The following is a 26,645-nucleotide window of genomic DNA, read 5'->3' on the forward strand; positions in this document are numbered from 1 at the left end:
GGAGGATGTGCGGAGAGCATCGAAACTTTTTAATTTTTTCAGTCCTTTTCCACGCTTTCCTGTTGCATGCAGGCGGCGGCTGCCCCGTCCCTGGGGGTGCGGAAGGAGAAGCCGTCGGGCCGAGCTAACAGGCACAGAGCGGGTGCCGTGCCCACGGAGCGTCTTTCCGGGGCAGCGGCGGGTTTCCAGGACGAGGCGGCGGACACACGTGTTTCGAGATGAACCGCCCGTGGGCTGGGGCATCTTTCTAACGGGGACGGTTCGCTCATTTACCGCCAACTTTACACCCGCGGTGGGATGCGCACGTCGAAGAACCGAGGTGCGCGGATGCCCGCAGCCCCGGGCACGCCCCCGGCGAGGCCAGGGTGGGTTTTGGGGGGCCGGGGTCGCCAAGGGTAGCGCCTCCCCACTGGAGATTCGAGGGGGGGGGTTCTTGCGGCAGGGACCCTCCATCCCCTGTGGGTCCCCGGCTGACGGCGCTGTGTCTCTCTGCCCCTCCCCACCCGCAGCTGGAGCAGAGCAGCCCTCCCGGCGCTGAGGCGATGGCGACCAGCCCGCTGCCCAGTCCCACCGACATCTTGCTGCCCTCACTGTCCAGCGCGTACCCGCCGGACCCCATGAACCAGCCGAGGGCCGGCCACGCCGCCATGAAGCCCAACCAAGTGGGCCAGGTGATCCTCTACGGCATTCCCATCGTCTCCTTGGTCATCGACGGGCAGGAGAGGTTGTGCCTGGCGCAGATCTCCAACACCCTCCTTAAAAACTTCAGCTATAACGAGATCCACAACCGGCGGGTGGCTTTGGGCATCACTTGCGTGCAGTGCACGCCGGTGCAGCTGGAGATCCTCCGGCGGGCTGGGGCCATGCCCATCTCCTCCCGTCGCTGCGGGATGATCACCAAACGGGAGGCGGAGCGGCTCTGCAAATCCTTCTTGGGGGAGAACTGGCCCCCCAAACTGCCGGATAACTTCGCCTTCGACGTGTCCCACGAGTGCGCCTGGGATTGCCGAGGCAGCTTTATCCCTGCCCGCTACAACAGCTCCCGGGCCAAGTGCATCAAGTGCAGCTACTGCAGCATGTACCTCTCCCCCAACAAGTTCATCTTCCACTCCCACCGCACCCCCGACGTCAAGTACACCCAGCCCGACGCTGCCAACTTCAACTCCTGGCGCCGGCACCTCAAGCTCACCGACAAAAGCCCCCAGGACGAGCTGGTCTTCGCCTGGGAGGACGTCAAGGCCATGTTCAACGGCGGCAGCCGCAAGCGGGCCCTGCCGCCCGCCGCTCCCGCCACCGCCGCCTGCCACCCGCTGGGCTCGGTGAAGGCGGCAGCCGCCGTGGTGGGCGGCGGGTTGCTGAGCCCGCACCTCCTGGCCGCTCCGCCCGAGCTGCACCAGAAGCGGCCGCGCTTCGAGGAGGACGAGGAGATGCAGGAGGCCGTGGCGGCGGCGGCACACGGCGGCAAGAGCCCGCGGAGCTATCCGGTCATTCCGATGCCCAGCAAGGGCTCCTTCGGCGGCGTGCTCCAGAAGTTCCCCGGTTGCGGGGGGCTCTTCCCGCACCCTTACAGCTTCTCCGCCGCCGCCTTTGGTCTCTGCCACAAGAAGGAGGAGGGAGGCGGTGGCGGGGCCGATGCCCTCGGCGGGGCGGCGGCACAAAAGGGCGGAGGGGCCGCGGCGGGCGGCGGCCTCTCGGGGCTCTTCTGGCCGGGAAGGAAGAACGCCGCCTTCTACTCGCCTTTCTGCATGTTCTGGCCGCCCCGCACACCGGGCGGGCTGCCGGTACCCACTTACCTGCAGCCGCCGCCAGAGTCCCCCGGTGCCCTGGGCTGCTCTCTGAGCAACGGGGCGGGACTGCTGCGCCAGGCCTTCCTGAACCTTTCGGAGCCCGGCGGCGGCGAAGCGGGGACCGCGGGGCTGGGCACCGGGACCGCGGGGCTGGGCACCCTGCCCGCTCCCGCCGCCGCCGCTGCCGCGCGGGACCCGCTCTTCGAGTCGCCCTCTGGCGGCGGCGGCGGCGCGGAGCCCGCCTCGCCCGGCGCCTTGGAGGGTGGCGGCGGCGTGCGGGTCCCCGCGCATCACCCGCACCTGCTGGAGGTGGCAGCCGGGCGGAAGGCGGGCGGCGGGTACCACCACTCCAGCGCCTTCCGACCGGTGGGCGGCAAGGAGGACTCGGAGAGCCTGGCCAAGCTGCACGGCGGCGGCCCGCCCCGCTCCGCTTCGCCGCTGCAGCTGCTGCTGCCGCCGCCGCCCTTGGAGGCGGGTTGCGAGCGGCACCCGCTCCCCCCGCCGTACCCCCCCCACCGCCTCCTCTCGCCCGGCGGCACCAGCTGCAGCTTCGCCAGCGAGGACAGCAGCGAGGAGGAGGAGGACGAGGAGAAGGAGGACGAGCCCGAGGTGGACGTCGAGGGGCACAAGCCCCCCGAAGAGGAGGAAGAGGAGGAGGAGGGCGAGGAAGAGCCCCTTGGCGGAGACCCCTTGGCGGTCGGCGGCTGCTTTCCGCCCGCCCGGGGCCTGCCGGAGAAGGGCGGCCGGGAGCGCCCCGCCGCCGACTCCTTCCCCCGGCCGCCCGCTGAGGAGAAGCCCGGGGAGAGCCAGGCCCCAGCGCAGCCACCTCCCGCGCCGCCCCAGGCGGGCAGAGGCGGCAGCAGCCCGGCGCACCATCCCTCCCTGGAGGAGCAGCCCAGCTACAAAGATGTAAATGTCCCTGTCAGGGCCCTTCCCGCTGCCTGCGACTACCGACACACCCCCCGGGGCGGGTGGGGTCCCTGGGGTGAGAGCGGACCGAGAGCCAGGTACCCCCCCTGCTGCCATGTCAGGTGTGTGGTACCCTCTGCTGCCATGTCAGGGGCCATACACTTGCCAGCCTGTCAGAACAAGGCTGGGCCTAGTGGGACATGACCCACCGGGGTCTTGTGGGGTGCCAGGTCTACCCCACCTCCCCATCCGTAAAAGCAGACTGGCCCAAACCCCCACTGACGAGGGGGTGAAGGCTTGATCTCTAGGCCCATCCTTATGGGGAGCCGCTTTGATGGTGACGTTTTTTTACAACAGGCCAAGCACGTCAGGCCTGGACACTGTGTCCAAAGGCCAGCCCTGGAGCCTAACAAAAATTAAAAGGGCAGATTTATTCTGTGGGTGCCTTGTCCAGTGTCTGCCTTGTCAGAATATGTGTGGGTATTGCTTGATGACTTGACCTTCTCATCCCAGATTAACACGAGAGAAAATAATCCAGATCCCGTTTTGGTCCGGCTGCCCTTACCTACCCTGCACGTTGCCAGCAAGTTTCCAACAAGACATTTAATCCTTCCATGAAGGTGTTTGGAAATGCCACGGTGGGATTCCACACCATGTTGCTTCCCTGGGCGCTTTTTGTGCTCACTGTTGATAAACCAACCAAAACCGCGTATCTACTCCTGCTCATTTTCAATATTATTTTGTATGTTTCACTCTTTTCTGTTTTTCTAGAATCAGAAGAGCAAGGAGAGTAATCAAATCATCTTGTCTACAAAAGAGGACACCTTCTCAGGTGAGTACAGGCATGGATCTGCCCATTCATTGCATGGTGTGGGAATTCACAGTTTTGCGAGGTTTGTTATTTATTGCTTGATTTAAAAAAAAAAATCACTTCCATGATTTCAATTAAAAAAGTCCATTAAACATTCTAATAGTCTCTCTGTGATGGTAATTTAGCATTATATTCATTCACATCCAAAATACATCTCTGTGCATGCTGAATATACAAATATATATTTACTTTTTTCTGGATTGTGATAGTGGTTTGCGTTTTTTTGCTGGTAAAATTGTTTTAAGCGCTGTGTTTTGTTTGGATTTCAGATAAGAACAAGAAGCATAATTTTTTCATCACAGATTCAGAACCTTCAGGAGGAGACTTCTGGAGAGATATAGCAGGTAAGGCTTAGAAGAAGGTAGAGGATAAAGAGACAGAGACTTAAATTCATAATCAAATGTCTGTATATTTAGTACAAGGGTAAAGACAAAAAAAATTCCAAGCAAATATAACTGAGAAAAAAACAAATAGGTGGAAAGCAGTGACATTAATAGGAATAAGATTATTAATTGCTGGACATATTTTAGCAGAAATTTCAGAAACGTATCAGGTTACACTATGAAACAGGCTGGAAAAGCATAAAATGACAACTTTGAAACCTTCCATTAAAAAGGATCACAGCTTATTGCTTTTAATATCTGTCAGGAAGACATTAAAGGTGTTTTATGACATCTATGCCAACATTTATATTATCTCCATGATAATGATCTCTACACAAAATGTATAATACATTTACAAAAATTACATTATACAAATTAAATGAAACCACCTTTTACTGATTGCTAAATGTCTCCAAGGGGGTTGGGAAAGACGTGATTACAAGTTTTGATACTAAGTTGTCTATTGCAGTGTCTTAAGAAGAGGGTTTTGTTTCTTGGGAAAAAGGAAATCTAATTTTCCATTTATGTAATGCAAACTGCCTTGGCTTTGACTATTCACGGTTAATTGACTGTCAAACGAGGTTGTTATCCTCAGGCAATGTCTGCAAATTTGCCTGTCAAATGAGACAGAGAGGGCAAGCGGGGAGAGAGAGAGAGAGAGTTGTACAAGGAGTGGAAATGAAGAAATGGGATCTTATAGAAATCTTATATAATAGCAGAGAACAATTGAAAGATCACAAACATTTGCAAACGTATCCCATTCCAAAGGGTATTTTTTAGAAATAATTAATAATAAGACCTGCTGTAACAATGGTGTGTGAGGACGAAATGTATCTGTGTTTGAGATTTTTGTAAATTTTGTGGTCGAGGGGTCAAGGTTGTGGACCAATGGATAGTACCTAATTATCTTCTATACTTTCAAATAATTACCACTGAGGGTATAGCAGTGATACTAGGCAGATGCAAACCTTAAGAACTGGAGAATTTTTAGAAATACAGTAGTGTCCTGCAGTGTGGCAAATATATTTTGGAAAAAATACATCATTTTTTGTTTTGTAGAAAATTATTCTATCCATGCTCATTTTAAAAAGTAAATTATGGTGATATTTTGCTTTTTACTTAGATGTTGTAGCTCCTCTCTCTCTAAAACTCCAAATGTTTTGTGTTCATTGATGCTATGGTAGCTATATGTTTATCTTCACAGTAAATTGAAATGTAAATTTTAGTTTTCAAAAAAGCCTACTCCTGTGCATGTTCTGACTCTTGTGGAGAGTCTTAAATATATTAAGTAAACTGAGACGAGCCACTCTGGTGTCTGAAGGTCTTGGGACTGGTTCTGAGATGAACTGACTATAAAGAAATGCAAGATGTTTAAGGGCTATTTTCTGCAGATGGTTTCTGTGCATTTTCTAAGCAAGAGCTGTCCCGTTATTTTCAGAGAGATTTGTAGCAGTATGTCTGGGTAGGATTTGGCCACCTTAATCTTACCCAGAATTAGTGGTTGTATTTGCTGTGCTTTTCTGCTCAGTTGTCAAAAACATTCTGCAGAATTTTCTGACTCTCCAGTTTCTTTAATACACTTAATACATTTATGAGTTAGTTAAAGATGTGCCTTCCTAATAAGATTAAGAAATATGAAATTATCCTTGAAATTCCTTTCCATATGAGATGGACTTAAATTTATTAACTAAACCTGGTAAAGAGAGTCTTAAAACAAACCCAGTATTTTCTGTGCCAGAGACAATCATTTATAAGCGCATGTGTTTGCTTCGTACTCTCAAATTGTTAATTAACTTAAAAATTCATAATAAACAGAGCTCTTTCCAAGGCCAAAACAGATGCGGACTTGGAGATCCTGTAGCCATTCATTCTCTCAGTGAAAATCCCCCTTCCTTTTCTGTCAGGCAGTGCTTAAAATTATTCAAATTCCTACGGCAGTTTTAAAAGATAACTGTGACTGACTTATGTAACTGGTCCATATTTTTTTTTTCGGAAAAGTCACTGTTTGCCATCCTGACCCTCCTTCAGCAGCTGGAGTTGAAGAGTAGAAGTAGCTATATGTGTCTGGCGCACAACAGTGTTGCGAGACTGCTTTGCAAATATGGCGTATTTCTTAAAGAGAAGTTGAGTTCCGCAAGCTGTTCCCTAACCAATCTAATTTTTTATCTGTTTTAATAAGAAATGTGAGCTCTAAAAATTGGATGCTAATAACAGCTTGAAGTCAGCTTCTCAAATCTTGTTACAATTTCCCTTTTTTTTTTTTTTTTTTTTATTTGTAAATGATTATTTGGCAGGCACTTCAGGAAAATTCAGAAATGGGGAGTGCGGCGATTAGAAACGACACACACCAGGACACAGACAAAGATGCATGCACAGACAGAGATCTTGTTCAGGAAGGAGCGCAGAGCCAGGCAGAGCAGAGAGCTGAGCCAGGCTGAGGCCCTCTTTATTAGCCATTGACAATTTATAGGATTTACAGATACAGGCCTGGACTAAGATGTTACATAAGATGTTTTTCCAATAACTGTTATTAAAAACACACCACACTCATGTTATGTTTGTTTCAGTTACGTTCCCACTCATTCACAGACCAGGCCCAAGGACATTCACACATCCCATGCACTTAGGGGCGGTCATCCAGCCCGAGATACCATTCTCATGAATCTGGGCTATCACTCTTTACAATTATGAGAAACGTACTTCAACGTAATCTGTCTAAGGCCTTTTATATTTTGCTATGATCTAATTATGTTAGTATTATTTCTTTGACCTTCCAGATGGTCATGTTAGTATTGATCTTCCTTTATCATCCAGGTGCCTGGAACTGCACATCTTGCTTTCCCACAGGGAGACATTCTTATTTTATTTACTCTTAAATATATATCCAGAATAACTGCAAATATTTGTGCATTTTCTGTATATTTACTGTAGCTCATAGAGGGTTGAAAACAGTCTGGAATTATATATGTAGCAGACTGGACAGTTGTGTAGTCTTTACTGGCATAGGTGGATAAAGCATTGAAGCCATAAGTTGTGACATAAAATTTTATTACAGAAGGTGTTTGCAAAAAAAAAAAAAAAAAAGGCAAAGAAGTTAAAAGTTGAAATGGGGGAAGACAAGGCGAAGCTTCAGATGTGGGACCCAGAATTGCATATTAATAGATAAGATCATGTATAAATATGTGGGTATTTATAAACAACAGACAAAACTGCAGATGGACTGTAGGACTGGGCCCTTATTTACTATTCCTGTCTCTTTTCTCTTCTATTATTATTGAGTTCAGGAGCTCTCTTTGAATTATTAAAAGAGGGTGGAATGTTGAATTTCTTTATTTTTTTGCAAGTCTCACAATATCAGGTGTGTTGTCTTCTTTTTTTTTTTTTTTTTAAAGCCTCATCTTCTGGAATATGTTGAGAATCTCACCTTCCATTTAAAACAAATCAAGAATTAGAATTTTTTTAGCCCTCGTGCTTCTAGAATAAAGTTATGAAATAGTTCCCAAATGCATGCATAAGGTTCAGACCAAAAGCCAACTGATTTGTTGTCACTCTAAAACATTCATATTTTTAAGTTGGTCACTGTTTTTGAACCTTTGGTTTGAAATCCAAAAGCTGTTTTCTCCTCTATCTGTTAGTACTTCAGTGTGGATTTTTTTTAATTAAACGTCCATGTTTTAAACTTTAAATGTAGGTTATAAATTAGACTTTATCTGTGCAAAAATTAGAACTGATTTGTTTTAAAGTTAAACTACTTTCAGGGCAAATCAACATTTGAAGTTCCAGATTTTGTAATATATCAGCCCCAGTACAGAAAAGCACTTAAAAGATGCTCATTGAGTTTCCAAAAATAGATGTATTTTCCCAAGTCCTGATTATCCTATTGATTATTCCTCCCAAAAGCAGCATGAATATGCATAATGCATGAATATTTTCAGTAAGGGCAGGATTTCTTCAGGACATATGCGAGAATTGTGTTTGTCTTAAAGCGAATAATTAATTGCAAATACAAATTGAGCCTTTGGAACTCTGAAAGTCTGCCGGTTCACATCTGCCTATATTTTTTAAATTGATATCATAGAATCATAGAATCATAGAATGCTAGGGATTGGAAGTGACCTCGAAAGATCATCTAGTTCAATCTCTCTGCCGGAGCAGGAACACCTAGATGAGGCTACACAGGAACATGTCCAGGTGGGTTTTGAATGTCTTCAGAGTAGGAGACTCCACAACCTCCCTGGGCAGCTTGTTCCAGTGCTCTGTTACCCTTACTGAGAAGAAGTTTTTCTGAAGTTTAAGTGGAACCTTTTGTGTTCCAGTTTGCACCCATTACCCCTTGTCCTACCATTGTTTGTCACCGAGAAGAGCCTGGCTCCATCCTCGTGACACTCACCCTTTATATATCTGTAAACATTAATAAGGTCACCACTCAGTCTCCTCTTCTCCAAACTAAATATGTTTATACCTAGAAGATACCGACATCTTCTCTGCTGTGGTTTTTGTATCTGTAGATGTAGCGTTCTCCAGCTAAAAATATTATGTTAATACCAGTGGATGTTGTCGAGGGTTTTGATTGCAGGTTGACAATAAAACCATGGCAGATGTATTGTTACCCCCCTCTCCCCCCTGTTCCCCCTTCAGCCCCTCCCTCTCCCCCCTTCCCACTAAGGACAGGCAATTGGGAGGGAAAGAAGGACAGAGAGAAGAGAGTTGGAAAAATTAAAAATGTTTTACTAATGCTACTAATAAGAATAGAGAAAATAATACAAAATATACAAAACCAATCTTGAAAGTCCCAGCAACTGCAGAGCTGGCACCTGAAGTCCTGGATTGGACTCTGCAGCCAACTGGAGCTGGAATTCAGTCTGTCACTAGGCCTCAGATCACAGGGACGACTGACAAGGTCCTCTCCTAATGTTGGCCATAAGCAAAAAGGGACAAGATCCTCATGATCTCCCACTTTTATGTAAAGTATTCACGTGAGTGGAATGTTATATTCAGTTGGTCAGTTCCTTGGTCACCTGTTTCTCTTTGCCCCTCTCGCGAGATGTCCATACATGCTTATCAATAACTTTGCATTCCATTGCTAGGTTTACCAAAACATGTATCTGGTTCTCCAGGAAAATGCAGCTAATATGAAGGGTTTAGTTGACAGGCAAAATTCACTAAAAGAGAAACTTGTTTTTAACAAAACCAAGACAGATGTTTAAGTTATAGTAGATCATCAATGTTGTGGGCTTCCTGAGGCTAAAGCTCACCTGGTAGGAGCGAGCTGCAGAGGTGGCTGGCAGCATCATGTACTTTGCAACAATTAAATTCCATCCAGGATTAATCAGTCCCAGTGCTGAGACACGGACGGGTGGATGATTTTGGTTGCTGGGGTCTGTCACTGCGGGTGCAGTGAGAATTGTCAAGGAGATGAGTTGAGGACAAGGGACAGGGCCGAGAGGTAGGAGGGATGATTTTTTTTCTCGGTCCAGAGCTCTGCAAATCAATGGAGCTGCATTGTCTGGGCCAGGTTGGAAATTTTTTGCTGCTGTTTGCCAAGCGCTTTGAGAGCTTCCCGAGGAAGGATTGCTCTAGGTGGCCCAACATGAAGAGGTAACCTGCCTTATGTCTGGTTTGGTTTTGTACAATGAGGGCGAATGTGCATTTCTTTTCTGTTCATTTCTTTTATTGAGAATTAAAATATGAGCTACTCCCGTGCGTGTAGACCTAATAAAACGGTGGCATCTGTGAGGTTGTGTCAATGTACAAGTAGGAACTGCTGTTTTTCAGAGTATTGATAAAGTAATTCGAGGTGTGTCTACTTGCAGCCATCATTTCTGCTTTCCTCTGCGGGTGGATGTTCATGTTCCAGATAAAAAGACCATTTGTATAAACCAAAAATACAATCCATCTACCTTTATTCCAGAATAAATGTCTGTGCAGCTATAGCGATCAGGAAGAACAGAGCTACCAAAAGCTTTAGTGCAAACTGGCTATGAATACTTCATCCCCTTTTCCCAGCCAGCCAGGTGGAGGTATAGTTTGATTTTTTTTTTCGGAATAAACTGAAATAGATCTCTTTCAAAGACAACCTAGGTGTCCGTACCACATGCCTTTCCGTTTTAAATGCTGTTATAAGTTTGTGTGTAGACAAGACCCAAGAGAGTTATGGTGGAGCTATTAGAAGGGCAAGTGATTTTTTTCTTAGGCTGATTAAAATTCTTTGGGCTTCCTGTTTGTTTGGTTTTAAACACCTATTTAGCTTTTAATTAACTTTTAAGAGAAAGGAAGCTGGTTAAATATTCAATACCTCCTCCCTTTCAATTAAGGTAGAGCAGTACACAAGGCATGATGAGGCCTCTGGGAAGTACGGAAAAGAGAAGTGCAGGCTCCTGATTATCATTTTCAGGGGGACTGGAAAGGTGAAACCCGTCTGATTATTATTACCGTTAGCAATAATAATGTCGAGGCTTTGAACATCAGAAAGCAGTTTAAAAATGCAGTTATTCATTAAAACCGTATGTGAGAGTGTTTGCCTTTAAATACCTTCCCTTTTCCCATCCTGTTCTTATTTTAGGCGCAACGATGAGGAATTTTCTAAGCCTTTTTGGAAGCTCAGCAAGGAGGCTGCAGCTGCTGGAGAAGTTATTCTTCATGCTACATGCCCTTATTTTCATTTTGATGCAGTTCTTTCACTCCCAGTGAGTCAGCAGCCTCAAACCATCTGGCCCTGAAAGCTCAACCAAGCTGGAAAAGCACTATGAGCTGTGCTAGGATCTAGTCTCTCTTACTTTTTCTTCCCCCTTCCTTGAAAAATCCACTTACCTTCTGCCTTTGAGTCTCTTATCCCTCAAAATTGCACATAAAACATTCAGAAAAGAATGCCTCAATGAAAGAAATTGATTGGAAAAATATACAATTATTTAGAATTAAATAAATACTCTTCCTAAACTTAAATTCCTTCTTTTTGATTTTGTGTACTCTAATTCATCTAACAAAATACTTCTTTTGTTAGCAATCCTGTTTAAAAGAGAATTACGTTAACTAAAATAAAAATACCATTTTACATTATGGAAACACCTCAAACCATTGCTCAAAAGGTGATGTATTTTAGTCTTGCTATTTCTTTTAGAGTGGTGTGACAACTTACCTCTAGAAAATACTTTGTGTATATCAAATATCATACAAAAATGATTTTTTTTTAAACATTGTGTTACATAAACAGATTTTTAAAGTGGAATTGCTGGCACCAGGTGTCAGTTGCATAAATGTATATGCCTGAATGAGGGGTTGCTTTTTTTTAAGGAACAGAGAGACAGGAGATGCTAAAATGCATAGCTATTGGATATGTTTCATATACTCAGACTTCAAGGTTTACTGGATGTAAGAATGCATTGATTTTTAAAAACAGAAATAAATGTTTTGCAAAAGGATTTCTGACTGCCTATAAAACAAGACTTTCCAATTAAACTTTAAAATTGGTTTATTTTGAGGAGCTATTATCAAATGCATGGTGACGGTAGGAGTTTTTAAGTAGCTGCTATCATATCTGTTGTGTGGTGACCTATTCAGTGCTATGACTTTTTATTAAAAAAAAAACAACAAGGTATTTCCTCCATCATTCTTTCTTCCAAATATGTAAACATGAGTAGCTTTATATGTATCTCTTTCTTGTGATTACTCATCAGTAGAGTTAATTATGTGTATTTACTGGCTGGACTAAACCAAAGATTAGTCCAATAATTGGATATTTACCAAAGATTTTCTTAATTATTTAGAGTCCATTTCTACTTCAGCTGTAAATAATAGAAAATCTTCCATTAATTTCAGCTATTGTGGTATTTTTGCTTTTAAAAACATTTTTTCCTTGCTTTTTGTTCCAAGACGCTGTTCACAGAAATCAGACGAAAATTTCACAATTCCAGAGGATAAGGAAAATAACACCTTCTGTCAGAAAGTTAATATTTCAGTCAAGTGGTCATCCACATGAACTTAACACCTTGTGAAGATTTTTAAAACTTTATTTTATTTTATTTGTAAAGGAAAAGGGCTGAAAGAAAGATTTAGTGCTAGAGGTAGGTTATGGTGAGACTCAATGATGTTAAGGGTCTCTTCCAACCAAAATGATTCTGTGATTCTAAGTATCAGGAAACAGCCTAATTTTATTATCTAGAAAATTCTTTACTACTATATGAGTAAAAGTTACATGAGCAACCTAAGACAGAAGTCTCTGAATTGGTTGACCTCCGAGGTATATCCTTTAGATGCAAATACCACTAATGTCAATTTTATCTCAGCTGGATATAAATTATATCCAGTTAAACAAGCTCATGCTGTAGAGCTTATAAAAAGAGCTGATGAAGGCAAAGAGGCTGCTGCAAAAAAATGATTTTTTCCTCGTAGATTTGGGAACAGTGTCTTCCCAACTAGACAGCGTGGACTTCCCATTGTGAAGAGAGGAGATGAGACTGAGTTATTTTCTGATCTTCAAGAGGGTTTAGAGCGAAAGCTGGGATCAGTTTGGCAGACAAGGTTTAAGAGGAGCACTCCTATGTATCGAGGAGACACCAGCTCTCATCTGCAGGAGGCTGTGATATTGGTAAATACTTTCCGCTGGCAGCAAATAAAAGTCCTACAAACATTTGTGCTACACACGCAGAGATATGTAGATAAACCTCAATCTTACTATTTCTGCATATTGTTTTTCCTTTTTACTCCAAGTTGTCTGAAGCAGTTGCATAGTAAGGACAATACTGATTGAAAAGTAAATCAATAACTTTTTTCTTTCTCTTTTTTTAAGGCGAACACACACAAGAAACCAATTCACCTCATTCACTGAAGAAGGATGTAGAAAACATGGGGAAAGGTAAAATAAATAAGGGCCTCTTATGTTATAAAACTGCTCTTTGTTTTAATAGAATATGAGAATAATAGGGGGCACTTTTGTTCTGCACCATATTTTTAGCTTGTCAGGTAACATATGAATAATATATGGACCTTTGGGTGGATATAATTGAGATTAATGCATATATATCAATCAATACATGACACTGTAATATAATAATTTAAAATAATATATTACATTGATTTATATTCATGGCTTTCTGCACAAAATCTATAGTAGGTCTATGCAACACTTTTTTTTTATATAACTGCTAAAATATTTTGTCTTATAGTAATGAATTGCTCTGCAACTGTTCTTTCAAGAATTATTTATACAGATTAACAAAACCACTTTTATCTTTGTTAGAGGAACTACAGAAGGTTTTGTTTGAACAGATCGACTTACGGAGGAGACTAGAACAGGAATTCCAGGTGTTGAAAGGAAACGCGTCATTCCCAGTCTTCAGTAAGACACATCTCTGTGGTTTTGGTGTTATCTGTGGGTGGTTGGTTGTCGTCAGATGGTTAAAATGGGAGAGGTATGTTCTTAGTTGTATTGCCAAGATCTTTGGCTTAGTTCTGCTAAGATTGATGGTGCTTTTGTGGTGGCTTTTCAGGCTGCCTAAGCAGATCTTTTGAAGGGAAAATATGAAGCTGGATGTCTATTTTGGTGTATATTTTACTGGTTTTGATAACAATGAATACAGTGAGTGGACAGAAACATGCCTGGGGCTTCTTGGGGTACCTTCTTGGAGGCTTTTGAAGACAGGGTACATCATAGTCTTTTTTAGGTGGTTCTAGATGATGCTGGAGAATTGATTTGGCCTGTGTTTAAGGAGCAGAAAGACGTGTTTGGATTTTTTTCTCTTGAGATGGTCTGTTCGAGGTGGTCCTTTCACCATGGCTGATGGGTGCTAGTGAGGGGTGACGGGATGTGCTGGGCATGTGTTAAATAAAAGAAAACAAAATGGACAATTAGTACAGGTTTCATAAAGCTCCCAGAAAGTTCAGCTGTGTGCACAAGGATATGGAAAAAAGACCAATTGATTGAAACCTTTTGAATTACACTGGTAGCGACATAGGAAAACACACTTCTAGGATAAATCCTGCGTACATCAGGACAAACTAGAAGACACAGTGAGGGCTCTCCAGCATGCAGTGAATGTAGTTTTACAGAGCTGGAGTGCTCAGGGCGTCTCCATCAGTACTGTCGTGCTGGCTTCCCTGTCATGACTCTGTAGTTGCCTGTTCTGACAGTCCTCACAGTTCAATATTAAATACAGCCTAAAGGGAAAAGCGTGTTTGCACCCAACTTTGCTTCCTCATGAAGTCCAAAGGAAGTCTGACAGCATCTCCATTCAATATTTTTCTCATGTTGATGATGTGAGGTTTGTTTTATACTCTGCTTTTTAAAACTCACAATTTTTGTCCTTGTTTTCCTGTGAGACTGGATGTGGACAGAGCACTCACAGTAAACTGAGGCAGATACATTAAAACATTCCCAGACTAATTGTCAGGCTCTTCTGCCAATTGCCAACTTCTCTTAACTCCTGCGTGACTGAAATGTTTGTTCAGTGCAAAATGCCCTCATGATGGTTTATCCTCGTTTCTTGAAGAATTTAGAAACTCTTTTGTTAGCCCTCCTGAGTTCCTACACAAAAACTCCAGGGATAAAACCCAGTATTACCAGTAAGCAAGTCAACCAAAACCACTGCTGCAAGGTGAGGAATGTTTCACCTCCCTGGATTGCAGGAAAAGGTGGAAATACAGACAGAATTTTCCTATTATTTAAAGAAAATACTTTTTTTTCCCCTTTCCATAGGATCAGATAGGGTAAGTTCAGGGAAGTGAGGGAGTGTGATGACTCTGAGAATGTCTCAGTTTTTAGCCCAAATATCGAAAGATGTAGACAGCTTCATAAATAAAGGAGAAGAGTTGTCTGAGGTGATACGGATATTAATGACAAGAGGATAACCTCATCCTTCAGTATAAATCTAGTCATTACTTGGGTTTGGGAGTGAGGTAATTTTCAAAATAATTTGTGTAGATCAAAACACTGATGCGTGGTACTGGTGAAATGGCATCTTGGAGTTTTACCACTGTGGTCACTCATTTATCCATTTGCTCTTCTACGGTAAAATTAATGCTCTGTCATTGCCATGTAAATAAACACTGCAATTAAACCACATGAAATACAATTCAAATAAAAGAAAAGAACACATAGGGCCGACCAAGGAAGTGGCGACTGTGTATGCCAGCTTGAAAAATATGTGGTTTCAATGTACCGCAAAGTAATGGTCAATTTTCAAGATTAAAATAGAAAACAGATAATGTGCTATAAACAATATATACAAATGACCATAAAACCTATTTACAGATTTAGATTTACCAAAAAAGACACCCTCCTCCGCATACAGTAAAACAAGAAAAAAGGGTCTTTGTAAGGCAAATAAGTGTAAAATTCAAGATAAGTGCGGTTTGTCCTCTAGAGCAGTATGTATTCCAGCAAAAGAGATGGGGTCTGTTCCAGGCTCTCACTGCTGCTTTAGGTCAGGTAGTGGAAAATATTTGTTTTGCCAGATTTCCCAAGTTACTAGAAAATGGCTTTAGAAAATACTCCTGTCGAGTTATCTGGAGTTAACTTGAAAATCACCTTTTCAGGGGTCTTGCATTTGGAACCAAGCGCATTTGGGGCATCACACGTTAATATTATAGCATCAAACCACCTCCCACAGCAGCGCTATGCGGTGTTGTGTGTAAACAGTGTTGGGTTTCCATGTTCTCCTCATGGAAATCACTGTTAAATGTGAAACAATCTTATTTTCAAGCTCATTGAAATGTGGCCTGTGATAATTTATGAACCAGCAGACCGTGTCTTCTGCTTTTTGCACCTTTATTTTTGATATTGCTATTATACCTGAATGCTGCAGATGAGGTTTTCCTTTGCCTTTCTCAACACAGAGATCACTTGAAGAAAATAAAAGAAGATCAGATGACTTGAAGAAAATCAAATAATTTGCTGTCCTGTCAGAAATATGAGCACCTGTATATAGTTGACAGCAGGTTCTCCCAGAACCCTCCGCTGTTTTATACTTTTGGTGTCAGCTTGCGCGTATTTTTTCTGACTGCATTTAACAATGTGGTAATAAAATGGCAGAGGCGTAGTCTGGATAGTTCAAGTATTTAATTTTGTGTAAAGAAAGCTATTTAAATATTAATATCTTTTCTCTTGTGTATCACTCATGGCTTTGTCTGTAAGCATTCAGACTCAGATAAACGCCGCCATGGAAAACCACCGTCCTTACCATTAACACCCCATTTCCACTGTGAGCTTGGACATTTGCAGGGCAGGACTGGGCGAGATTTCTGAGCTATTTGTCCCGAGAGGTGATGAGCCTGTGAAGAGCCAGTCAGGAGGAAAATGCTGAGGAGAAAAGGAAAATTTCTCTATGTAGCTTACTAGGAGTGAAACTGGAGTATCTCAGTAGTAGCTAGCACAGATTTATCAGCCTTTAGTGACCAGGACAGGAGGTGATCACATTTTATACTGCATGGCTTTTTGGGGGGCTAGGAAGAGAGGAATTGCAAACCTGCTTTATTTCTGTCAGCTTCTTTTTCTGGTCAAGTCAGAGTAGAGGGAATAGGTTGAAAACTTCTGTGAGCATTTATGTCCTTTTTCATGTAACTGTGCTGGACAGTTTCACCCAGACAGATGTTCTCACTCTTTCTTTGTTTCTTTGCTATTTTATTTTTGTCCTGAAGTCCCTCCTTGCCTTTTAAACAACCTTTGCTCATTGGGAGAGGGCAAAATCCTTGCATGAATGAGGAGGACAGAGCTCTGCCCCCTTGTACTTTCTTCACACCCCTTCGTACACTCACACTTGATGGGGACATATCCCCTTTCCCCACAGTTGAGATCATAGAATCATAGACACAGAGTAGATCCAATTGTCGAGGGTTTAGATTGCGGGGTGACAATAAAACCCTGGCAGATGTGTTATTAACCTCCTCTCCCCCACCCACTTCCCCCTTTTGCCCCTCCCTCTCCCCCTCTTCCCACTAAGGACAGGTGATCAGGAGGAAAAGAAGGACAGAGAGAGAAGAGTTGGAAAAATTAAAAATGTTTTACTAATGCTGCTAATAAGAATAGAGAAAATAACACAAAATATACAAAACCAATCTTGAAAGTCTCAGCAACTGCAGACCTGGCGCCCAAAGTCCTAGATTGGACTCTGCAGCCAACCGGAGCTGGATTCAGTCTCTCACTAGGCCTCAGTTCGCAGGGACGACTAGCAAGGTCCTCTCCTAATGTCGTCCATAAGCAGAAGGGATGAAAAAGGAAGGGAAAAAAGGGACAAGATCCTCGTGATCTCCCACTTTTATATGAAGTATTCACGTGAATGGAATGTTATACACAGTTGGTCAGTTTGTTGGCCACCTGTTTCTCGTTGCCCCTCTCGCAAGATGTCCATCCATGCTTATCAATAACTTTGCACTCCATTGCTATGTTTACCAAAACACGTATCTGGTTCTCCAGGAAAATGCAGCTAATATGAAGGGTTTAGCTGACAGGTAAAATTCACTAAAAGAGAAACTTGTTTTTTAACAAAATCAGGACACCAATATATCCTTGGTTTTGGGATTGAGAAGTCATGGTGAGGCTGTGTGGCTTTTTTTGGGAGCGGGTGAGCTCCCAGCACCGCGGCAGCACGCAGAGTATTAATAGGAGCCACTTGTTCTCACCTGGGCTTAAATCTTTCCATTGCAATTGAGGTGTTTCTGTGACTCCCATTACTGTGCTATCAAAGTGTCCCACAGTCATTTAATTCATTAATTCTCCCAATGCACTTGGCAGATGAAGCAGTGCTATTTGTGTTTCAGTGGTGATGAAAGGAGACGTGGAGAGACATGTAGAACAGATATTAAACCCAGGCTTCCTGAGTTCTGGGCTCGTGTCCCATCAACCAGCATGATTATATAACTCTTTTAATTATTTATTTGTAAATCATTTTAAGATGGCTTTTAGTGCTCTTCTCCCAGCTCTGGATGTTGAGGTGCTCCGTGCTGGTTTTTATTCATATTCACCTCAATACTCCCATGGTCTAGGACAGGCTTTAGTCTCCCAGATCAAAATCATGTTGGTTGGGATGTGTTAGAGCAAGATAAGGACTCAGCAAAACAAGTCGATTCAATGTGAATCACGCTAAGCCATTTATTACAGAAACAAGTCTCCTTATATACGTAACTATATTCTAATCACGCGTCCACGCTCCAAGCACGGATTCGTTAAATGAGTATCGTGGGCTGTCTGTGCGCTGGAGTCTCACTGATGATACGTCCGATGATTCACGCCACGCCAGGACCCCGGTGATTGAGGAACGCCCCTCTTTCTCACAGCAGACTCTGCCCTCAGCTTCTCGAAGCGGCCTTGAGATACCTTTGAGCCTGACTAATTCAGCAACAGATCTTTATCTATCAAGACCCCTCCACAGGGATGGGTTTTCTTTCCTCTTCCATTTAATGGTCCATCATCACACTCAGGTCTCCATCATGCAACTCTCTGAGTTATTTACTTCTTGTCAATAGTTCTGTTTATGTTTTTCTGTCTTTTTCCCAACCTCCAACGGCAATGTTATGGAACACAGACCAGCAGTTAATCTTCTACCAAACAAAGTTTTGTCTGAAATAGTTACTGAGGAGGAAAATAAGGGAAGGAGAAGCTCCTTGGAGCAGGAAATCTGCCCTGTGCTGTAACCCAGCTCTCTAGGATCTGTTTTTCAAAGACTTTTTCCCTTCTGGGTTCCACATCATTCTTTATGGAGCTTTAGCCTGAGATTTGCTCAAAGCCGTCAGCGCTGTTACAAACTACAAATCAAACTCTGCAGCCTTGAACGCTTTCTGTTCTCACATATTGGACATCCCTATTGATGTCAACTGATTTATGCCAGAGCAAAGAAGAGATATTTTTGCTCTTCAGTGTTGGTAGAAGTTTCACTAGTGACTGCAGAGTCTGGCCCATTGAGAAAATCACTGTGAGAATAAATGCTAGTGACAGGAACTCAGTAGCCTACATTTGCTAATTGGGGAAGCAGCAGAATCTGATTTTTCCACAGTTTTTCTGTTGTCTACAGTGTCTCCTACTAGAGAAGGCATTTTTGTTAGGCATACCTTGTAATTGGAGGAAGGGCTTTGCAGTGGTTCACAATTCCTCAGTAGCGATTTGGTTTGATTTAACTTGATTTATATGAATTCTGCTGTGTGGTCTCTGTTTTAATTATTGCATCTACTTCCCCTCCCCCACCTTACAGATAATTTTCAAGATCAGATGAAGTGGGAACTGGCATACAGAGAAGAAATGGTACAGCAGCTACAAATTGTGAGTTTTCCTTCTCTGCTAAAAATGCTATGACGGGTGGCTTCATGTTTTTTAAATGCACTCCTTGAACTTTTCCTTTGTGAGCCACGCAGATGTACTGAGCTCGCATTACCTTATACTTAGCGAGACGTAAGCGTGCAGTTCTCAGCTGGTTTAGAATCTAATTACCTGGAGATTTACTTTCGTACAGTAACCAGATGGGTCTTCGTGTTTCAACTAAACGAAATATGTGGACTCCACACCGAGAGGTGCTTCTTCAGGGCGAAATGTGAGCACCAAATCAGCAAACCTTAAGCAGTTAAATGTTTCTACCTTGTACAAGTTGCATTTCAACCCTGAGTAGGAAATTGGTGCGAGGCCAATTTCTCACTGGCAAATAAACCTTAAGATGTGTCTTTTTTTTTTTATTTTTTTACTCAGCAGTAAAGGATCTAGTTTCCAAAACACAGTTCAGTGTAGGCACACATTGCTTGTTATTTTAAAATCAAGAGGGATTTTGTGTGTGTTAGTCCAATTCTAGATCTTTGCCTACAACTGTGCTGTTTTGAAAACTTGACATACTTAATCCGGTACAAGCAAGGGGTGGAATATGTGAAGCTGCTTAGTGCGATTTTAAGAGTAGGGCATCGTAACGGGGGCAGGTCGTCAGCTAATGCTTGTTTTCCTAGTGCTTTTTCTGTGATCAGTCTAATGTTATTCATTGGGTTTTTTTTTTGAGGCAGGCTTGCCAAATATTCCCGCTTACCTGAATCAGCCCCTGCGCTCAAGCATTTAAATTTTCGTGGCACTTGTCACAGACCCTGGTGTGGAGAAGGAATTGTCCAGCCTTCTGATAGTGTCATTTTCTAATTGATGGGTTAGGACATAAAAATAAAGCTGAAGGCCAGGATTGTCAAGCTTGTGCACCTATGTTTAGAGGCATTTAGGAGTGGCCTTATTTTTAGAGCTGTCAAACATTGCTGCTGCTGCTGACTTCAGAGATTTCAATGAGAGATGGAGAGTGCTTGAGGGAGGTTGTTTATGGAGGAAATTTAAGTCCAAAACATCTTTGGAGATTTTTTGCTGCTGATTTCCACTCTTCCTTTAATGCTTCCAGTTGTTACTGTGTTCCTCTTTGCCTTCCGATACCAGGCAAGGAGCTTGGCTCAATCTGTGAATTATATTGTCACAGAAGATGGTAATTAAGATCCTATCCTGAAAAGTACTTCTGCTGCTTTGGACTTGAGGCAGGTGACCCGATTCCTGCTGTGAATCACACTTAAGCACAAATTCTATGGGCCCACTTCAGCATTTATCTCTTGTGTCAGCTGAACTTGGAGCTAACTTTCCTCCCAGGGAGAGAATGGATCATCTCTGCCATTCACTTTGTAGCCTTATTGTGAAGTTTTTTTTTTCTGAAACTAGTTGTCCCAGACCTCCAGCAAGCCAGCTGTGGTGATTTTTCATATTTACAAGAAGTGGAGAAATTGTAAGGTTCAGTGTAGTGCTTTTTCTTGGGCAGGAAAATAAATATGATTGTGTAATTCACACCCTTTTCACTTGCTCATGCTACAGAAAGACTAATAGTCATTTAATCATTAAACAGCGCTGCTTGAATGTACTTGCAGGGACTGGTTTCAACATTAAATGTACTACACCAAAAATTCAAGACCTCTTTACTCACTGTGGCTGCCTGAGTTTAATTATTATTAATAGAAATGTTGCCAAATCATCAGTAAGTCTTGATACTTCCATTTGGGTGTCCCTCCTGGTATCGTTGAGGCAGGTTGAGTATCAGTGAGACCGATAAAAGGGTGTTTGCACGTGAAAAACTGAGATACTGCTGCAAATAACCAGTATATTTGTCTTCAGTGATGTTCTGGTTGATAACTGGAGTCAGCAGTTTTGATGTGATAATCCTTGCAGTTACTTTAATGCATTCATGTGAATATATCTTATATGGTTGTATCTAGAATTAAGACTAATGAATTGCATGTGTTAATGATAGAACTCTTTTGGCCTTTTTGGGTTATGGCATGGATGAATTAAAGCTTTTGGTGCAGAATGCACAAAAAACATGGTTAAATTTATTTTTTTTGTATTTTTTCTTGTTGTGGTTCCACTCACTTTGAACTGGAATTCTTCAAGCTGCAAAACTGAGTAGTCAGACTTTCAAATAAACTGCCTTGGCATGTTTGATGTGTCAGGAATGTCTAGAATACAAGAAGATGAAGCTAAGCATGAAATAATTAACCAAATATAATTGTTTTTGAAAACTTTCTAGTGCGAACACCCGCCATAAGCTGACAGTAACACGGAAAGGACTGCTTGGAGGTAGTGCTTTGTGCCTCGCCAGTACCGAACACTGACCATAACGCTTTTATTTCCCAGTTCTTGAATGACATTGTTTCACTGCGATGCAGATGGAGATGACAAATTGTCACACGTGGAGGGCAGCTGGGCCGAGCGGGGTGGCAGATCGGGGGGCTGTTGCGGGCTCTGGGTGCCCTCTGCCATTCCCCAGCCATCACTGCATCTGCAGCGTTAATATTCTGTATTAAAAACCTCCTTTAGAGCACTGTTTAATCAACGGAGGTTTATTTTAATGCTCTGTCTGCTCTGGACTTTAAAAAAAATATTTTATGGCTTTCTGAAAGTCAGGAGTAAGGCTCAGATCATTGGGAGGATGGGTCCTGCTGCATCCTCTGCAATGGATGTTGCTGTCTTTGGATATAACCTGGCTTGGTACATAGCTGAAGCAGTGGGACATTGTGTTGCCATTGGCAATTTCTGTTGAGAAAGGAGTGGGTCAGAGTATCCAGAGCAGCTACCAGAAAGTATTGTAACCTGTTCTTGCCAAGCTCTCGGCCAAGTGCCAGGAAGCAACCGGTATTGAACAAGAAAATAGAACTTAAATCACTGAATGGATTTTTCTCTTCTTGCTCTTTCAAAGCACTCTCTCCCAAATTGGCAAAGTACGGTGCGTGTACGGATTTTACATATGGATTCAGTCATGGACCATCTGGCTTCTGTTATTAAGCTGTACAGAAAGGGCCACTGAGAAGAAATCGTTGCCCAGCAGGTTTGGATAAATTCCAAAATGCCACATGTGGTACGGCCTCAGAAGAGCTCATCTGCCTTTAGAGTTGTCGTTTTTTGTCCGGTGTGACCAGAATTAATCTGTCAGGACAGCCCAGCCAGCCCAACACAGGACTGAGTCACCTCCTGCTTGACATTCCATACCTGTCTGGTATTGTCTTCTGTGCAACTGTGTTAGTGGATCAAATTTAAAAAAACATGAACTTTCTTCCTAGCTGCCTAGTGGGAGAAGATCAGAAGCAGCATTCCCAGCATGATCATTTTGATCCTTTTATGTTTTTGTGAAGCCCTCTAAACCACTGCCACAGAGAAGCAGAGCAACAAGAAGCAAATTTAAGCTCCTGCGAACAGGCTAGATTTGCTTAATTTCTTTTCTGGTGTCCTTTACAAGTTGTTTTATAGATTCCTGGGAAGGGCTGACCACAGTTTTAACCCATCCATCAGGAAAAGCTAAGGTGGTGTTTGTCACCCAGCCATTGTTGTTTAGATAATTAAAATTGAATAGTGATCAATCCCCTCATTTTACAAAGGAGTAAAAGGCGGAAGGTCTTTGAGACATGTTAGAAATGTGAATTGTCTTTCCAGACAATTGCTTTGGTTTTGTTTGGGTTCTTTTTAATTTATTTATACTATGAACTGACTTTCTCCTCGCTAGCCTAACTTTGGGCTGATAATCATGTTCAGAGCTCAGAACTGGATCCAGCTGAAACTCCTCTGATGTTCCATGGCCTTATACTCTCAGTGCTGCTTTGAATCAACCATAAAATAAATCAGGAACTATCTACCTGCAAAATTTATTTCTATCTCTGCATCATCTTTCATCCTGATCTTTAAAGATTCACAAGGAGTGTTTAAAAGAAGAAAACATCCACTTTGTGGTAATGTTGTTAGATCTTTAGAGGTATGAAATCATGTTCCTCTGGGTCGTACTGTAATTAAGAAAAGCACCAGTAGGTTTAATTCCTATTTTAGGTTGCATATGGAAAGCAGGTGCTTTGTACAACTAATGTATTCATTATACAAACAAGGAATATCTTCATTTCTATATGCAGAGACCTTGGTCACCGCATGCCTGTCACTCCACATTCAAAAAGTAGAAATAGGAAATAGCAGTGCTTTATTGGGATTTCTGGTTTGGGCCTCTGCTTAAAGTGGTCCAGCGAGATTGATTTACCTTGACAAGAGTGTTAGAGGCAAACATTGGTTCAGCGGAATCGTTCTTGGATTTCTTGAGCTGCAGCTTGTGCTGAAGTGCCTGTTCACTGACACAGGTAATAACAAGTAAAAGAGCATTTCTGGAATTCTGTGTTTACTGTGTCTTGCAGACTCCAAGGCAGATTTCATTACCTTGCCCACCACCCCCCCCCCAAAAAAAAAAAAAAAAGGAAAGAAAAATGAGCCAACATGTACTATTTTCAGCAGAATTTTGTTTGCCGCTGTCTGATTTTTTTAAGACAGGTGAGTGAAACTTGTGTCTTGACAAAACATCTGGGTATGCCTTGCTTTAGTGGGATGGGGCTGTGCCTCTTTCTCCAGTAAATTCAAATGTTAAAAAAAAGGAATGCCTTGTAGAATTAATGGTTATTAAAACCAGACTGGTACGCTGCCTTGTAAGTACTTTCACAGGGCAATAGTGGAGACTCATGCTCTAGAACATGCTGTTGGCACTTGGATTTCTCTTCCAGCTGTGAAAACTCAGTATAGGCTTTCTCTTCTGCTTAATCCTACCCGTCATTCCATCCAGAAGCATCATGTGTGCAGAGACTGTAGTTTTCCAGTGGCATTTCAGCCCTTTCCTGCATAAACATATTTTGCATTTGGAAGGGCTGTCTTAGCCGAACAGGGTTCTGAGTGAAGTTTCAAGTGCAGTGCCTGGAAATAAAAATTGTTTAACTAAAACCCTGTAGATACGCATCAGATATTTGGGGTACTGAAAATTCCCTCTTTAAGCAGCAGAAGTCAGGGTGATGTATCATTGTGTACCCCACCTAGAGATGGGATGCAAAGGTGAAGTCTACAAAAGAGGATGGTGTACAGAAGCTTTTTTGATGTCCAAGCATAGCGGGGATCAAACACGCACTTTAGAAATTCATCCCAAATCCTTTCTGCTTATCCCTGCTTTGGTTCCTATTGTGGAGCAGACTGAGAGCTTGCAAACTGGATTTCTTAACATGTGATCAGTACCCAGGACCAGACTAGTCTGAAGAAAAAAAACAAAACAAAACAAAACAACACACACACACAAAAACCAACCAAAAAAACCCAACCAACCAAGCAAACAAAAACAAACAAGCAAACAAAAATAAACAAACAAACAGAAAAAAAAAAAAAAACACAAGAGAAATGCAGTATGGACACTGGATCTTTCTCCTGTCCCCTACAGATCTGCTTCCATTGCAACATATTTCCTGTTAATGTGGACTTAGTAATAAAAAACAGATTTCTTGCTACTTAAAACCAAATTATCTGCACTTGTGTTATTGCTGGCAGGGGTGTACGCACTTTGGGAAGGGCCACACATTGGATCTTTGTGCCTGTTTGAGTGCTGATCCTGTCCTGCATTGCAACAGTCACCGTGGATGTGCAAAAGGAGATTGTATTGTCATGAAGAGCCCTAAATACTATTCTACCGTAGCACTGGAGTTATCAAATGCTCTTCCAATGACAAAAGTAGAAGATGACGTTGTAGGTGATTTAACTCATGAAGAATGTAGTAACTTCCTTCTTGGACACCCACCTCTCCCAGTGTCATTTATTACCAGGAGAACGGATAAACCAACACACATTGAAAAGATGCCAATGTGCCAAATATAGCAGAGAAGTGGATTAAGAACAGTTAATTTCTGACAGAATGTACCCCATTGTATTACCTAGGTCAATACAGCTTGGGAGATGTCCTATATAATTGTCGGCCATGCAAACCAATGTTGCCTGTTGGCCGTTGTGAGTGGGAGAGAGGAAGAAAAAAAAAATTAGTGAAGCATCACGGGTCTCAGCTGAAATGTGCTTATTCAGGCAGTTTGTTTGTGGCTCCCTTTTGAATTTAAACTGTGTAAATGGGTGATCAGGTAAACAGTTTCTTTGCCTATAAGATCTCTGATCCTGAGCCTTCTCTGCTCTTTTCCTTACTCAGAAAAGCAGGGATGGAGATGACACTGCGGATACTGCACTTTACACCAGCCCAGAGACATGCTGAGTGCAACTCACGCAAATGCTCTCACAAACTGTGGATGTAACGTAATTAAAAACAAAACAGGGATGTACAAGAGTGCATGTTAGGTATATAGTCAGTGGATATGGATGTAAATTCACATGCTTCTATGTTTTATGTGGGGCAGGTCACTTGAACTCTGCATTTGCCTGTCCCTTTTGCTGTTTGTGCAGCTTCAGGCTTTGCTCCTGACTTGAACCCAGCCTATTTGTCAGCTTGCAGTAGCATATTTGACATTTTTGGGGAATATATTCTGGAGTGCCTGGAAGCAGAAGCAGGTCACCTCAGTGTGCAGCAGCACCTGGGAGTGTAGGGACATAGATTTCCTGATCCCAACCTGAATTCTTCCAAAAGGCAGCATCAAAGAACAGTGAATTTGTAGTCACTTGGATTCCCAGCTATGGAGAAATCTCAGAGCAATTTAGTTTTGTTGCATTCTAAAAGCCCAGCACTGAAAAAAGAGCAGCCCTGTGCTGTATTCCCAATAGCCAGTTAGCACGTCATCCCACTCTGTTTCTAAATATAACTATGTTCCCTAATATGCCTATGTTCTCTGTTTTTTCTTTAATTATTTGTTCCACTTCACTGGCTTTCTTCAGATCGGTGCAAGTCAGAGATAACTATTATGAATTTCCTAATTATGGGGATATAAATATATGAAGTCTCATACTCCCACCCTGCTGTATTTTGGCTGTGCAGAGATCGATGCGTGTTTCCTGCTCTGTTACAGACAGCTGATTTTTGTCATCTCATGGGTAGTAGAATGGCTGGTGACTTTATTTTTGCCAACAACTGATCTAAACAAACATTGGAAGACATCTTTTACATTAGATTTTAAGATCTGTTGTTTTAATTTGGACCATTTAAATTTTATTTCTGCTTCAGCATTCTTGCAGTTTTATAAATAATTAAATCCTTTAGGGCACTGTTTTCTAAAATGATATAAGGAGGCAAACAAAACCTTTCATTTACAGGGATTCTAGCTCAGATATCATAGAATCATATTGGTTGGAAGAGACCCTTAAGACCAAATTATCAAATCTATCTCGTTAGCCAAACTTTGGTATAAAGCGGTGGCTTTGTTTCTGTGTCATTGCAGATTCCCTATGCAGCAAGCTTGATCAGGAAAGAAAAGCTAAGTGCACACCTCAGCAAAAGCTAA

The 26,645-nt window shown here is 42.7% G+C and overlaps 1 protein-coding gene across 1 annotated transcript; it reads left to right on the forward strand.

Moving 5' to 3' along the window:
- Positions 1–542: 542 nt before the first annotated feature.
- Positions 543–26,645, forward strand: LOC308051449 (SKI family transcriptional corepressor 2-like; the record flags this gene model as incomplete). The annotated part of the gene is made up of 7 exons (XM_080361885.1): positions 543–2,696; positions 3,468–3,528; positions 3,837–3,911; positions 12,736–12,801; positions 13,186–13,284; positions 19,127–19,194; positions 26,583–26,645. 7 exons carry the CDS (start codon positions 543–545, stop codon positions 26,643–26,645), a joined length of 2,586 nt encoding a protein of 861 aa, XP_080218011.1.

This window comes from Nesoenas mayeri (genome assembly GCF_963082525.1).
Source record: "Nesoenas mayeri genome assembly, chromosome: W".
Classification (NCBI taxonomy): domain Eukaryota; kingdom Metazoa; phylum Chordata; class Aves; order Columbiformes; family Columbidae; genus Nesoenas; species Nesoenas mayeri.